Consider the following 14736-nt stretch of genomic DNA (forward strand, 5'->3'; position numbering starts at 1 on the left):
TAAGGTTGGCAAAGCACTTTAACTACACCACAGTTGGTGTGCTGTGGTGGCGCAGGGGCAAAGCACAACCCACATATGGAGGCCTTCGTCCTCGACGTGGCCGTCGCAGGTTCGATTCCCGACCTTGCAACCTTTGCCGCATGTCTTCTCTCGCTTCCCACTTTCCTGTCAATTAACTATCAAAAAAAAAGGCCACTAGAGCCAATAAAACCTTTGAAAAAAAACTACACCACAGTCAACATTTAAAGTTGCAGCCATTGTTTTGTTTTTTGTTCCTTTAGAGAATTACAATAATATGGGCTCACATGTGGCTGAAGGGCAATTTGTGGCCAATTTAAAACAAAAACACACACACACAATTAATTTTAGATTGATGAATCTTCTAATGTTTGATGTGTGACTTTTATTTGTTTTCACTGAGTTATTTGGTTTGTAACCTCCTCCTGCCCGTTTGTGTTTTTCTTTCTCTCTCCGTGTTTTCCACCCGTGGGTCCGCCTGGCGGTTTCCAGCCGTCAGAACCAGACGAAGGACCAGGTCCAGCAGGCCCTGGTGTCCCCGGGTCAGCTCCCAGAAGAGGCCGAGTGTCTCACCGTGCCCAAGTACAAGCGAGACCTGGTCCAGAAGCTGAAGATCCTGCGCCAGGAGCTGTCCCAGCAGCAGCCTCAGGCCGGCCACTGTCGCATCGAGGTGTCCCGCGAGGAGATCTTTGAGGTCAGTGCGCCACCTTAAGCCTTCGTGGACTGTAATCGCAAAGTAGAACGTACAGTGCCTTGTAAAAACGGTATTTATTCCCTAGAGGCGTTTCACATTTTGGCACGTGATGACCCGCGAGCTGAATTTTATTGGGCACATACCGTCGTGGAGGGAAAATTGTGGACGGTTTTGAAATTTTTAGAATAAAAATGTGGAGCGTGTTGTTCTTATTTATAACTGCGACATTGCAGCAACATCGCTCAGGTCGTCTGTGTGCAAGACTTCATATTTTGACACCAAAATACTAGAAAAATAGTTTGGCCTCAGTCAGCCTGGTGTTTGTAAACATCAAACTTCAAGTCTTTCCACATATTCTCGATTGAATTTACATCTGGGGTTTGACTGGGTCATTGTGGATGCTATAAAGGCTAACCCGGTAAATTTTGTTATAATCTTAACTGAGAACCATCATTTCGTATTGCCTGTTCAAAGGTCAGCTTTGTGTCGTCCAGGATTTACTAGTTATTAAACATAATTTAAAGGAACTCAGTGTTTCAGCAGTTTTGCCGTTTTCTGGAAGTTTGTTCCAGATTAGTGGAGAATAAAAAACAAACGCTGCTTCTCCATCTTTGGTTCTGCTTCTGGGGATGCAAATTAGACTAGAATCAGAAGACCTGAAGCTTCAGATTTCGTTTTGTAACACAACCCGACTCGATTGCGTTATCTCGACATGTCTGCTTGGTCTTCTTGATGCTGGTCGTTCACCAGCAAACAAAAAAAAAACAAAAAACAAAAAAAAAAACAATGAATTCCTCACAGAACATCTAGACTTGTACTGAGAATAAATGGCACACAGCTGGACTTTTTTACTAATAAGTGGTTTCCAGAGCTGATTGTTTGCACTGGATTTTGCTTAGCAGTATCCGGGTAAATGGGGCTAAATATAAATGCATGCATGACAGCTCGTCATGGTAAGAACATTCATACAGAAGAACATAAGGTATGGATGAATTTCACAGTTATGCGCTTATGCGTGTTGGTAAATCACAAAAAATCCAAACAAAAGTCTGTGGTTGTGACATGACAACATTTGAAAATAGATCCTTAAAAAGTCTTAAAAAGAAGTCTGACATTCACGTATCTCAAATGAAGGCCTTTAAATGTCTTGAAGGCTTTAAAAACATTGGCCTTAAATACATTAATCACAGGTTTTAAATTTTGTTGTGACAGGACTATTTAATGTTGCATTGTATACGTATATATGTCTGTGTGGGGATTTTTTTCTCCTGAGACTTTCCTGTCASTTTGAGTCGCACACAAACATCGTCATTTCTTGCTGTGACTCGTGGAGGCTGAGGCTACCGCTAACTAGCTGCTAGCTTGCTAAATTAGCAAGTGTCTATGCTTGCTAATATAGCAGCAAGCAGATACTCTTGCTGCACATGCTGGTTTGATAAGTTTTTTTTTTTTCAATCCTTCAAGTATATATTTGTATTTTTGAAATATCAGTATCAGCTAGTTAATTCTAGTTTTAGCTAACTATTAACTAGCTAACATTTTTGTGTCTCGAATGAGTAAGTTCAAATTTCTCGGCAGTTATTTTGGACATCGTTTGTTTTCACCACTAGCTTATTTTTTGTTGAGGTTAGAGGTTCATTGTGTGCAAAACAAAAACTTGCTAGAACCCAGAAACTTAACAGAACCCAGAAATTTCACAGTTTTGTTTCTATGCTTATGTTACTGTTCTTTATTCCTTTCAGGTCCAGCAGGTTGTCTCCACAACAGACACTCAGACTCACTGTATTTATTTCAACAAGAGATAAAAACAAATCTTTACACAAACTGTAAAAAGCAGCACAGCTTAACTTGTATACCAATAAAATGTCAGGAGAAATAACTGACAAACTGCACATCTAAAATATTGTTAAAATAATTGTTAGAGTTGATTGTGACACAGCAGGATCCCCCCAACTACCTTACGTTTTATTCAAAGTGGATAGGTCTTTAAAAGTATTAAATTTTACCTCCTGAAACCAGCAGACGCTCTTAAAAAAACTCTGAAATGCAAATACTTTTGAAAATGCTGCTGTCACAGCTTGAACACATGATGAACCTTGTCAATGTTTTTCAGATTTTTTTTTCCCTCGGGAAATCRCTAATTCCCCACTCATCGCTAAAAACATTTCTGTCTGTCTGTTGTCTACATAGCTCAAAGAATTGCTCATTCCGTGACTTATTTTAGGTTGTTGTCCTCCTGCTCTCCTCTTTACATTCCCCACAAAAGGTCGAGCGGGAGCGTGTTTCACTCGCTCGACGTTATCTACGATGTGCGAAGGCAGCGCCGCTCCAAATCCAAACCAGACCGCTCGTTTGAGAGGAGCATTCTCTCAGCGGGGGGAGTGTTTTAGTTTTTTTTCTCTCTCCCTCTTTCTCTGCATCTATGAGGTGCAAGGCCTTCACCAGAAYAACACCACCTGCAACAGACTGCATGACCCTCATAAAGCATGCGCTGGAATGTGCTGGAACAGTCGAGTCTGTTAATCTCGGCGAAGACATTTTTGTTGGCTGATCTCAATGTTTGACAGGGTTGAGGGCTGTGGGGGCGAGAAGGGGGCGGAGCAAGTCTTAAGGTTCAGAGAGACATAGCTGCATAGCTTCTCCAGACCAAGTTGAGCAGTAAATTCTGCCTCCGTAGGAAACTCTACGTCGGCCGACGTTCACAGCTGTTCCCCCGGTTTATTTTTACGGAGCAGATTTCTCCCACAGCCACCCTTGAGTTTGTCTGCTCCATCCTCAGGGCACGGCAGAGCCTGGCAGAGGAAGAGGCGGCGCTGTTGGAGTCTTATGCTTGTGTTTATTGTAACGGCCTCTAATCCACTCAAGGCGAACCCTCCCGCTAATGCTGTAAGCCGCCTACACGTGTGGCCAACACTGGCGGCGGCGGCGTAGAGCGCTCAGCCTCAGAATAGAGTTGAAAAGATAAAACCGACTCATTGTCGACAATGAAATGTAAGTTTCTTGTTTCTGAGGAGGCTCTGGACCTCCTACTGCTGCTGCAGCTGTTTCAAAAACATGTGGGGTCTCAGTTGTTATGACGCCACCTGTCAATCAGGCCAGTGGGCTCGTCAGCAACAGACCAATCAGCGGTCGTAAGGGGTCTTTACTTTCCCGAAGTATAACTACAACATGTTCGTCCGTATGATTGATTGATTTTATGTAAATGGGACAGTGAGTATTAATGATGAATGTACAATGTACGTAATTATGCTGGATTTAGCAAAATTCTAATTTCCATCCGTAGTCCCACAAAACAAACACATTCACTCAATTTGATACAGAAAAATATGAAAAACGGTAAAAACAAAACAAAAAAAAATACTACATATAATCAGGAAGCTCTTTTTTATTATGTGTTTTCCAGGCATGTATTGTCATTTTATAGCACAATCAAGTAACTGTCACCTTTAGTTGCTATAAAAATGCTGAGTTTATCAAATATGACTGAAAAGAAATGAGGGGCTGAGGAAGCTCAGAGGCTTTAAAGCTGCATGTCCAAGGAGGAGCTTCGTCCTCCAAGGCGGTGCTAGGAACACCAATTCATTTTGCACGGTTGAATGGTTGTGATGGAGAACGAAGGTTTTCTAAAGCTGATCTGTGAATTACAAAAGAAGAGACATCAATGCTGTGGATCTGGTCAGTTAGAAAAGTTGAACTATGAGCCCAATGTGACTGTCGCTTAGAAAGAACAAAAGACATTTTTGTTGATATTTGACTGATCTTGTCTGTGTGCAGGAGTCATATCGGCAGGTGATGAAGATGAGGCCGAAGGACCTGTGGAAGAGGCTGATGGTGAAGTTCAGGGGTGAAGAAGGTCTTGACTATGGAGGAGTGGCCAGGTGAGCATATCCAGTGGTTGCTGTGGGTTTTTTTGTTTTTCCTGTTTCAGCCAAATCATTTTATGGGTCATGTTTCATCACACACTGTATTGCGTAAATACATTATATATATTTACGCATCAAATTTTTACTCGTGTCACAATTTCTACTCTATCCATGTTTTATAAGCAGTTAATGAAACGAATATTTAATAGCAGCTTTTTGGATGTTATTTTGAAAAGGTGCTTTTATTGTGACAAAGCGCCTCATCAGAAGGCGTTTTTATGTTTTTTGAACATATTCCACCTCCTGGTCTGAGCCCTGTGTGCTTCTCTTCGCCTGCAGAGAGTGGCTCTACCTGCTGTCGCATGAGATGCTGAACCCGTACTACGGCCTGTTCCAGTACTCCCGCGACGACATCTACACGCTGCAGATCAACCCGGACTCCGCCGTGAATCCTGTAAGTCGCAGGCTGATGAAAGCAGCAGAAACGGAGGAACCTGGAAACTTTTCCCCTCGATTTGTACCATTTTTCATCCGTAGTCTTCCGCTTAGACCCGGCCCACTTGGGCAAACTCTTCTGGGGGAATCCCATTCGTATCAAGCTCCATTTTCACCGGTTTATTGTGAAGATAAGAGTCGGGACTGTTGTGTCAAAGCAAAGACTGAAAACATGTTTCTGAGAAAGGAACCGTCTTTGTAGACAAAACAAAGAATATCCTGCTGGAAGTATGAAACTTCAATCAACTGCTTTCGATTCAAAGCAGATCAAACACCATCAGAGTTAACACGTTATTTTATCTCTCACATCTTTATCACAAGTTTGCATCAGTCTGTTGAACCAAAGCGTTCCCGTTTAGCTAGAACGAACTTGTAAAACTGCTTCTGCGTCTCTCAGGGTTGGTACGGCCGCTTGAAATTCTTGAATTTCAAAAAGATGTTTTCCAAGGTGTGGATAGCGCTTGATTTCTGTAAAAAGTCCTTGAAAGTGGTTGATATTCTATCTGCACGGTTTTGTAATGAACTCTATGCAGTACGTCAAGGGATTATCTACTTTGTGTTTTGTATACACAATACAGATAATCACGATTTGTTCAGTGTAATGAATATTTCTTATTCCCAATGGCTCAATGAGTTTTTGATCTGTGGTATTGAAATCCTGCATCGCCAATACCGTCGTTTATCGCAATAACTTCTGGAACAATTTATCATCCAGCACAATTTGTTTTCTTGACAGGCTATTTGCATCTTAACATTCTCTGTTATTTTTTGTCTGATTATTTTTCACAAAAAATGACTATGGAGAAAGAACGTAAGAGACTAAATGAAACATTTGTTGATCTTTTGCTCTTTCCAAATCTTATTTTTGTGGATGGATTTTGAATATAGATTTTAAATTGGGGTTTTTTTCCTCAATATTTCGTGGCACTTTTATGATGACGATAAACGTGACGATAAGAACTATTGATTGTTTCTTTTTTAGATAACTTCAGGCACGGCTGTGATCGTGTCACAGCAATAACAAGCCCCAAAACTCAAATACTGCTCTTGGAAAACATTTTCTTTCTAATACGCTACTTTAGCACGCTAGTCACGTAAATATGATGCTTATTGATACTCTCATTGAACAAACAGTGGAGAAGATTCTAAAAATAACAATCCAGACAATATTTACATTATTAATTGGAATTTGTCGTGACAATGTGGTATCTGTATCACGATAAATGATAACCGATACGATAAATTCCCAGCCCTCGTTTCAGACTAATTGTATTGCGGCTAGAGTGTCTTTGTTTCCACCAATGAGCAAAACGGATAAAATAAAGTAAGAAAAAAAAAATATATAAAATGTTTGGAAATGATTGAATTTTTCTGCAGGGTTCGACAGTACGAACCCTGATCAGCTTGTCTAACACCCAGCCTGAATGCTTTTGTTGTTTCCGCCTTGCAGGAGCATTTGTCGTACTTCCACTTCGTAGGACGCATCATGGGGATGGCTGTGTTCCACGGCCACTACATCGATGGCGGCTTCACCCTCCCGTTCTACAAGCAGCTGCTGGGTAAACCCATCACCCTGGACGACATGGAGTCCGTCGACCCCGACCTGCACAACAGCCTGGTTTGGATCCTGTACGTCCAGATTTTTTGGTCACCATTTGTTGTTTTTTTTGTTTGCCGTGCAACGATTTGAAATGCGATTCTGCCGTCAGGGACAACGACATCACGGGTGTGCTGGACCACACCTTCTGCGTGGAGCACAACGCGTACGGCGAGATCATCCAGCACGAGCTCAAACCCAACGGCAAGAGCATCCCCGTCTCCCAGGACAACAAGAAGGAGTATGTCCGCCTCTACGTCAACTGGCGCTTCCTGCGGGGCATCGAGGCGCAGTTCCTGGCGCTGCAGAAGGGCTTCAACGAGGTCATCCCCCAGCACCTGCTCAAGGCCTTCGACGAGAAGGAGCTGGAGGTACGTCGCTCGAGTCCGCCGGCCGCTTTTTTGATTCCGATGCGGTAACCCCTCCGTCTCCACCCCCGCTGCAGCTGATCGTGTGCGGCCTGGGGAAGATTGACATCAACGACTGGAAGTCCAACACGCGGCTGAAACACTGCACGCCGGACACCAGCATCGTCAAGTGGTTCTGGAAGGCCGTGGAGTCGTTCGACGAGGAGCGCCGGGCCCGACTGCTGCAGTTCGTCACCGGATCTTCCAGGGTTCCCCTGCAGGGGTTCAAGGCCCTTCAAGGTAGATAGAGACGTACAGGTGGTTGCTATGGCATCTGGAGAGGTAACCATCGTGGGTTTTCCAGGTCCGGACAGGGATGGAAAAGGAAAATATAATTATGGGGCCATACTTAGAAATTTTCGATTTATTCCCCAGTCCTTTGTCTGTCTGTCTTTTAATTTCTTCTTCTTGTCTTTCTCTTCCTCTCTCTCTCTCTCTTTCTATTTCTCTTTCTTCCTTTCTTGTGTTCCTTCTTCCTTTTTTCTTTCTGTATTTATTTTTTCTTCTGTTCTTTCTTGTGTGCTTTTTTCTTTCTGTTTCTTCCTTTTCCTCCTTTCTTTAATTCTTCCCTTCCTCCTCTTTCTTCCTCTCTTTCTCACTTTTTCTTTTGATTTTTTTCTTCTTTCACTTCTTTCCTTCTTCCTCTTTCTTTAATGTCTCTTTTCTTCTCTCTTCATCTTTCTCTTTCTCTCTTTTATTTTCTTATCTTCTTTTCTTCACATTTAGAGTCTTGCTACTGTTTTCCATAAATTTGTGGTGCATTTTTCTACACTTTATTAAAATTGCTATAAAAAAAGAAGAAACGAGTCTGGAATTTTGACATGGGAAAAACTTTTCACGATGTTTAAATCCCTTCACCTTCATGACGACGCCGGTGTCCTCATGACCCCGTTGGCTAACCTGTCATTGTTTTGAAGGTGGCGGTTAAAGGGTTAATTAGTTTGAATGGAGGAGCTGAAGACGTTCGTCTCTTGCTGTTGCTGATCTCAGTCTCTCTGACACTGAGGAGTGTTTGGCTCCGTTTGTCTCTGGGTTGTTCTGCTCTTGGATGAACCCTCTGTGGTCCAGTGGGTCCATCCAGACAGACGGCTCTGCCCAGACACTGAGCCACCCAGGCATGATGGGTAAAAGATGATCCGCTGGCAGACCTTGGGTAATATGACCGTCTTATCTTGGGCCAAACGTCAGCAAAAAGTCACAAGCTAAACAGATTTCATAAACAGAGTGGAACTTCAGTCATGACGTCAAAGAAAAGGGGATCATCTTGTGTTCGCGTCTCTTCAGTTTTTCACATTTTTCGTTAAATAAAGCCTGTTTGCTTTAGGCTTCATAGATAATTGTGAAGAATATGATGTTAATGCTTCATTTACCAAATCCTGTTGTTGGTTGTATTAATTGTTATGTAAATATTTATATTTCTTAAGATATTCACAGTTTGCATCTAATCTGCTTCATGTAAATGGTGGCATAAATATATCCATTTCTGTCAGATAAACATTCTTGCTTGTGGGCAAACTCAGCTGTTCTTAGTTGAAACTGTTGAAGGTTTAATGTTTGGACCCATATCCACATAATTCAAAGTACCTTTAGCATGTGAAAGGGCGCCATTATGTTGCTTCCAGGCACGTAGATTCATTTTATATCAAGTTACAATGTCACCTTCAGTTGCTGTAAGAAAGTTATGTATATCAAATATGGCTCAAATGAATTTGACTTGTAATGTAATTTAACTCCTTGAAATTGGGCCTCTGTCTCTTTAAGAAGCTCCTGAAACCCAGCCTTCAGGAAGACATCACAACATGGCTCCTCCTCATTAATCCTTTAACAACATTTTACCAACACTGAGAAATAGCTTCTATAACGAGCTCAGCAGATGTGCAGATCCAGAGGTTTTTGCTAATAGGCTAGTCTGAAGGAGCACCTTGAAGGCGGGGTTAGGTCCATCCAGGCGTTTTGCACAGTTGAATGGTTTCAGGAGGTAAAAGGATTTCTCTAACATGAATCAATTCAACACTCCAGGTATGTTTTCCATGAGGGAATAACATCATAACAGGATGTAAAGCTAAAAAGAAGTTAATTTTACATAATACTGTCCCTTTAACTTTACTAATGAGATTAGAAATTACACAGAACAATATCTTCTTATACATATTTGAACTTTTTCCTTGACTTTTTTTCTATGCTGAGCTTATCACACTGATGTCTGATCTGAACTCTGGTCTGAATGTCGTAAATTACATAAATAAACCCAAACCTTTTGAGTTGGTAGTAGGACAACAAACTGAAGAAGTGACTGTTATTAAAATATTTCTCTAAAATGCTTCCCTCTGCAGGCGCTGCAGGACCACGACTCTTCACCATACACCAGATCGATGCCAGCACCAACAACCTGCCCAAAGCCCACACCTGGTGAGGGATCAGCATCCAATCAGCGGGCAGATTGTCACTTTTAGGATTGATTAGAGTCTAACTTAAGAGGGAAGCACAGCAAACTCCACATTGTTGGCACCCTACGTGAAGATGCTAAAGATCTTTTTTATAAATCCCCTTAAATGCAGCAGCATAATTTATTTTTGGTACAATTATTTAATGGTCTTAAAGTGTTTTGCTTGTTATAAAATCATTTGTGCCATACTGTACTGACAAGTAAAATTCTTAGGAAATGAATGTATCTGAAACACTTTTTTATTATTTAAACTTTACATTTTTGATCAGAATTTCCAGTAACTCTTATCAACAGTTTATTATTTTGGGGGAAAAAGCACACCTTGTTGTGTACGGTAGAGGATCTGTGAAGCTGTGGGTCGTTGCTTTTCTAAAATTCATGGCAACCTCGAGTAAATGGCGTCATTACTTTGAAATACCAAGAGATTCTGAACAAAAATTAGGGCCGCCAACATTAATGGATTAATCTAAAAGGGTTTAATGCGTTAATATTACATAACGCAGATTGACTGCATTAGTTATTTTGACTTAAAAGCAGTCTTGTACTGCGGTCAACAATGCAGAGTTGCAAACATGAGTGAAGTCAAAAAGTGGTGAGCTCAGCAGCAACTTTCAGTCTAAATAACAAGCAAACGACGTTTGGATAAAAACCAGGAGGTTTGTACATATTGCAACTATGAATTATCCTTCCACCCAAACACAACCAGATCAGTTAAAGTTTCTAACTTTTGGAACAGAATGACTTCTCTGAATAGTAAAACCTGGAAAACAGAGAATCTTCAGACATGTTTGGTTTGAGACAATGTGCATATTCTCATTTTAGGCTCAGAAAGTTAACCATAGTGAGCTGACAGAGAGTCGGTGTGTGAGTCGCCTTATTTATTTTTTTTTTAACTGAACCACAACACACCAAATTCAGCAGCTCCTCTACGTGTGAAGATTGTCAAAGTCAAGCTAGCATGACCGACCGACCCACTTCTCTCACCCTCACTTTTTTTTTAATTCAAACTTTTTATTTACCTGTGTAATCTGATACCACTGGGTATTGTTATCTGCTTGTAAGAGAGTTGACAATTAATTATATACCACACGTACATTTAAGATTTAGCGCGTTATGTTGACAACTTGACAGCTAAAACCAATGGTAGTGGGTGAACTTTTTTTCATCGAATGTAGGAAAAGGGCATTAAAAAACTGCTGCTGGTAGTTTGTTGTTGAAATCAGTTAATTACCAAGAAAATATGTTTTTGGAAAAGCTTCACTTAAATTTAAAGGTAGACTTTTCAACGTTCCAAAAACAAAAACTGAATTTATTTTGAATTTTACACGTCTTTAATAACGGGAGTGTCAGTAAATGTGGAAGATGCCGTCGCCTTCAAACTACTTTTTACTGACTCTGTTGTCTTTCCTCCAGTTTCAATCGAATCGACATTCCTCCCTACGAAACCTACGACAAATTGTACGACAAGTTGCTCACTGCCATCGAGGAGACGTGCGGCTTCGCCGTGGAGTGAACGGTCGACGCCTGCAGGACTCGGCAACAACCAGAAGCTGCGGGGGGGTTTGACCTCAGCAGACCACCAACTCCAGAGCGAGGCGTTCGGTCCGGGGCGGGGAGGGAAGGATTCATACTCTGACATGTAGCCAAACTAAAAGACGGGAAGAACACCAGAAAAAAGCCTTCTTCCCTTTATATCATTTTATTTTAAATAATTGAAAAGGATATTTCCAGCTGCTAATAACTCTATTTACTAACTTGTGGAACCTTCAGATTTTGCTGGCTCTTTTTTTTTTTCATCTCGGCATTTAAAAACAGACTTTATTCCACGTAGCAATTCATCCTTTTACCCAGCAGAACGTGAGAAAAATCACATTTATAAACGACTGATTTTGTTAGCCGCAAGCAAGGATTTTATTTTTTTTAAATGTTTTTTTACAAGCATTCGACGGTCGCAGGTCACACTAAATCCAGATGCAGATAAACCGAAGCCTCCGAGCGACTGCGCCGGGGCCCGTCGGCGTTACCACGGAGGCGACCTGTGAGCAGAAGAGGAAGGGAAGGTCACATACTGAGCTGCAACCGACTGTTTACAACCTCCTCCAAAGACACACGCGGGGGCCTGTGCACCCTGAAACCCTGATCCGCACATTTCAAGAGCTAGTTGTGTTTGAAAACGAGTAAATGAATGAATTGCCTGAAATGTGATTTTTTATTTTTTTTTATAACATTGGGGATTTGGGGGGGGGGCAAAGGAGAAACAATAAAATTCTATGTAATATATATAATTTATTGCTATTCTTCCAGAAACCCTTTTTCTTTTTTCTTTTTTTCACCGTTTCTGGGGAAAAAAATCTTTGAAATATTGCCCTGTTTTTTTGTTTTTTTACTTTTGTTTGCTTAAATTATGGGAGACAGTTTGTGGAAGCTTCACTGACTTTCATGGAAGTGTATGCTGTGGTTAATGTGGACAGAATCTCTACTACTTACATTGGGAGAAACTCGTCCTAAAGGCAAAAAAAAAAAAAAGTGCCATAATCATTTTTGGAAATCAACAAACTTTTTCCTAAATATTTTGCTGACCCTTTAAAAATCTACCGATTCTTTTCTTGGTTGTCCTAATCATTTCCATCCTGGAGTTTCGTATCGTTTGTAGCTGGACTATATTCATGCAACTGACGGTGATCTTAAACGTATTGAACTGAAGAGCACAGAGTTCGTTATCCGCTTTGTGCCGCCTCCATGTTACACGAAAAGAAGAAACCTCTACTACCTTTCAGCCATGTGGTGCTAAATAGCATTTACTTTTGATATATATATATATCTATATATAGATATATATATAAATATATATTAGCAGACCTGCTCACTGACATACTACTGCTTAAAGTGCACATCACTCTACTCATGCGTATGCCTGTTTTGTGGCCCAGAAGAGCTCTCACTGGCCACATCCTCAGGAGCTGCCATATGTAGTTTGTAATATTTAAAACTAATGCTGGCCATTTGTCTCGACTTTCTCAATGTTGGAAGATTTAAAAAAAAAAAAAAAGTCTTTTGCATTCGTATTTTCACAGCAGACGAATAACATTTTTCATAAGCATTTTTTTTTTGTTTTCTTTTTGCATGTGTCCGTATGTGCTTTGGCTTGAAAGTCGACTGAATGAGATGAACTCAAATGAATTATTCAGTCCTATCTAAGATGGGAATTTGTTCGGTTTATTGTTTTTACGATTGAAATGTAAAATTCTTGAATGTCTTTTTCTTTTCTTTTTTTTTTCTTTTCTCAAAGATGCTGCCTGTTGAGCAATCTCTAAGACCGTGGACTGTTCTTATCATTTGCATACACTTACAAAAAGAAGAAAKAAAAACAAACTTTCAAAAACGTTTGCAAAGTGAAAAAAGTGTCCTCAAATGGTGCTTTGTACAGTAATATGATGATGTTCATATATGTGGATCAAACAAAGTGTAATTTATCTTTAACTTAAGTAGAATTTCGTTGGTTGTGTTTTAATTACGATCTGCAAAGAGGAATTGCACACAAACAAGATGAGGTTGCTGTGAGTAAAAAAAAAAAATGTCCAGTGCACAAGCTGATCCCAGCTGCTTTCATGGCAAAGCAAAGCCGCTTTTTATATAAAAAAAAAAAAGGTCAAAATTAATGAGATTTTTTTTCTTCTTCCCCAAACAGCATGATCCACTAGCAGGACTATACTTCTCATAGCCGACTGATGCAATTTTATGTATGTTAACACTATCATTTTGTAAGAGTATCTTATTTTTGTGTGTAATTAGTTTGAATTAAACTTGCCTTTGTCTAACAATGTAAGGCCTTGTACAACAACACGTCCTGAGTTTTCTTGGGCTACGTCCATAAGAGGAACGCGTAAACGCTTGATTGGCTTAGCAAAGGTTGTAAGTGGTTACACTTTCAAATGTAAAGAAGCGGAGTGGTCCAATCTACCACTGGTACTCACAGATACCAGACGGCTGAAAAGGAGCAGGATTGTTTTTGGAGGGGGGGGAGGGAGGTGTTGATTACGGCCTCTTTGTTTCATCAATGTGAATCGTGCCTTCAAGAAAATGGATACTGACCAAAGTATCAGTTTTATGCTCATCGTGGTTTATGATCTAATGCATTTTTTTTCTATGTGAAATGTGTTGCATAAAGCGAAACACTGACTTTATGGAGTCAAAATGGAATGCAGGGGAATTTTTAAGGGTTATTTAATCTGGTTGGGCGTTTGTTTTGTAAATTGATCCATTTTATTAAAATTTTGTGATTGGAAAGAGTGCTGTATAATTGTGAAGTAGACGTTTAGGACATTTTTATCCCAACTATTGTTTGGTGACAAACTTCAATCAGCTAATATTCTTTAATTTTGACTTTATTGGTTAATTAATTAGGTGACTTCTGAAAACAATGTATTGTACTTTTATTTTACTTAGGGATATCTGAGGAAAAGAAGCCAGAAACAAATACGCACCACACTTTTCAGATTTGCATAAAAAGTACCACAATGTATTTATTTTGTTTTTACACCACGTACATACTTTCTGGAGATCAGGTAAAATAATAATAAAAACAGGTAATAAGAAAAAGCCAGGATTAGCAATAAAAGGCACGGACACATGTCAGAGGTTTCACTAAAACAAAATACAACATTTCTGAAATTATTATGAAACGTTAATATTTTTCTTCGAATCAAAATATTGCAAAGTTTAAATATATAAATATATATAAAAAACTGGGTTGGTCCTGATTGCGTCATTTACTGTAATATGCGTAGGCATCGGAAGTAGACCGTATTACCCCTTTTTCTGTCTGGTACATATTCTTCCGCCAACATTCGTTGCAGTGAAGCCATAAAGTTAACCATATATAATATTCAACAAACGAATATTTATAAAAATTGCTTTGTTGTTTTCGCCAAGCTTTTCAATTACAGTAGATCTGAATTATATTCGCTGACATTTTGCGTATACACCGTTCTCTTTGTGTGTGTGGTTGTGAGACACGCTCTTGTCTTCCCTTGTATGAATGTTAAAAGTGCAACGACACCAGTGAATAAAGACTGTAAGTCGATTTCACGGTGAAAGTCATACAAAAGTCAGTTTTCTTTGTTCTTTTCGCGTTTTAGGAAACGCTGGGATCGAAACTGGTGCGGCGGATGAATCCGTCGGAAGTGAGACTTTCTGGACCATATATAAACCGGGCC

General features: G+C 40.1%; 1 protein-coding gene across 1 annotated transcript in view; it reads left to right on the top strand.

Moving 5' to 3' along the window:
• smurf2 (SMAD specific E3 ubiquitin protein ligase 2) overlaps nt 1-11782 on the top strand; it is a 59828-nt gene extending 48046 nt beyond the window's left edge. The window contains exons 12-19 of the mRNA XM_017306382.1: nt 511-712; nt 4487-4590; nt 4915-5029; nt 6521-6699; nt 6780-7038; nt 7113-7314; nt 9408-9483; nt 10934-11782. Of these exons, the coding sequence (XP_017161871.1) occupies nt 511-712; nt 4487-4590; nt 4915-5029; nt 6521-6699; nt 6780-7038; nt 7113-7314; nt 9408-9483; nt 10934-11033 (1237 nt within the window). The 3' untranslated portion in view covers nt 11034-11782. The remainder of the gene's footprint in view (nt 1-510; nt 713-4486; nt 4591-4914; nt 5030-6520; nt 6700-6779; nt 7039-7112; nt 7315-9407; nt 9484-10933) is intronic.
• Nucleotides 11783-14736: the final 2954 nt, after the last annotated feature.

Source organism: Poecilia reticulata, linkage group LG8 (genome assembly GCF_000633615.1).
Source record: "Poecilia reticulata strain Guanapo linkage group LG8, Guppy_female_1.0+MT, whole genome shotgun sequence".
Classification (NCBI taxonomy): domain Eukaryota; kingdom Metazoa; phylum Chordata; class Actinopteri; order Cyprinodontiformes; family Poeciliidae; genus Poecilia; species Poecilia reticulata.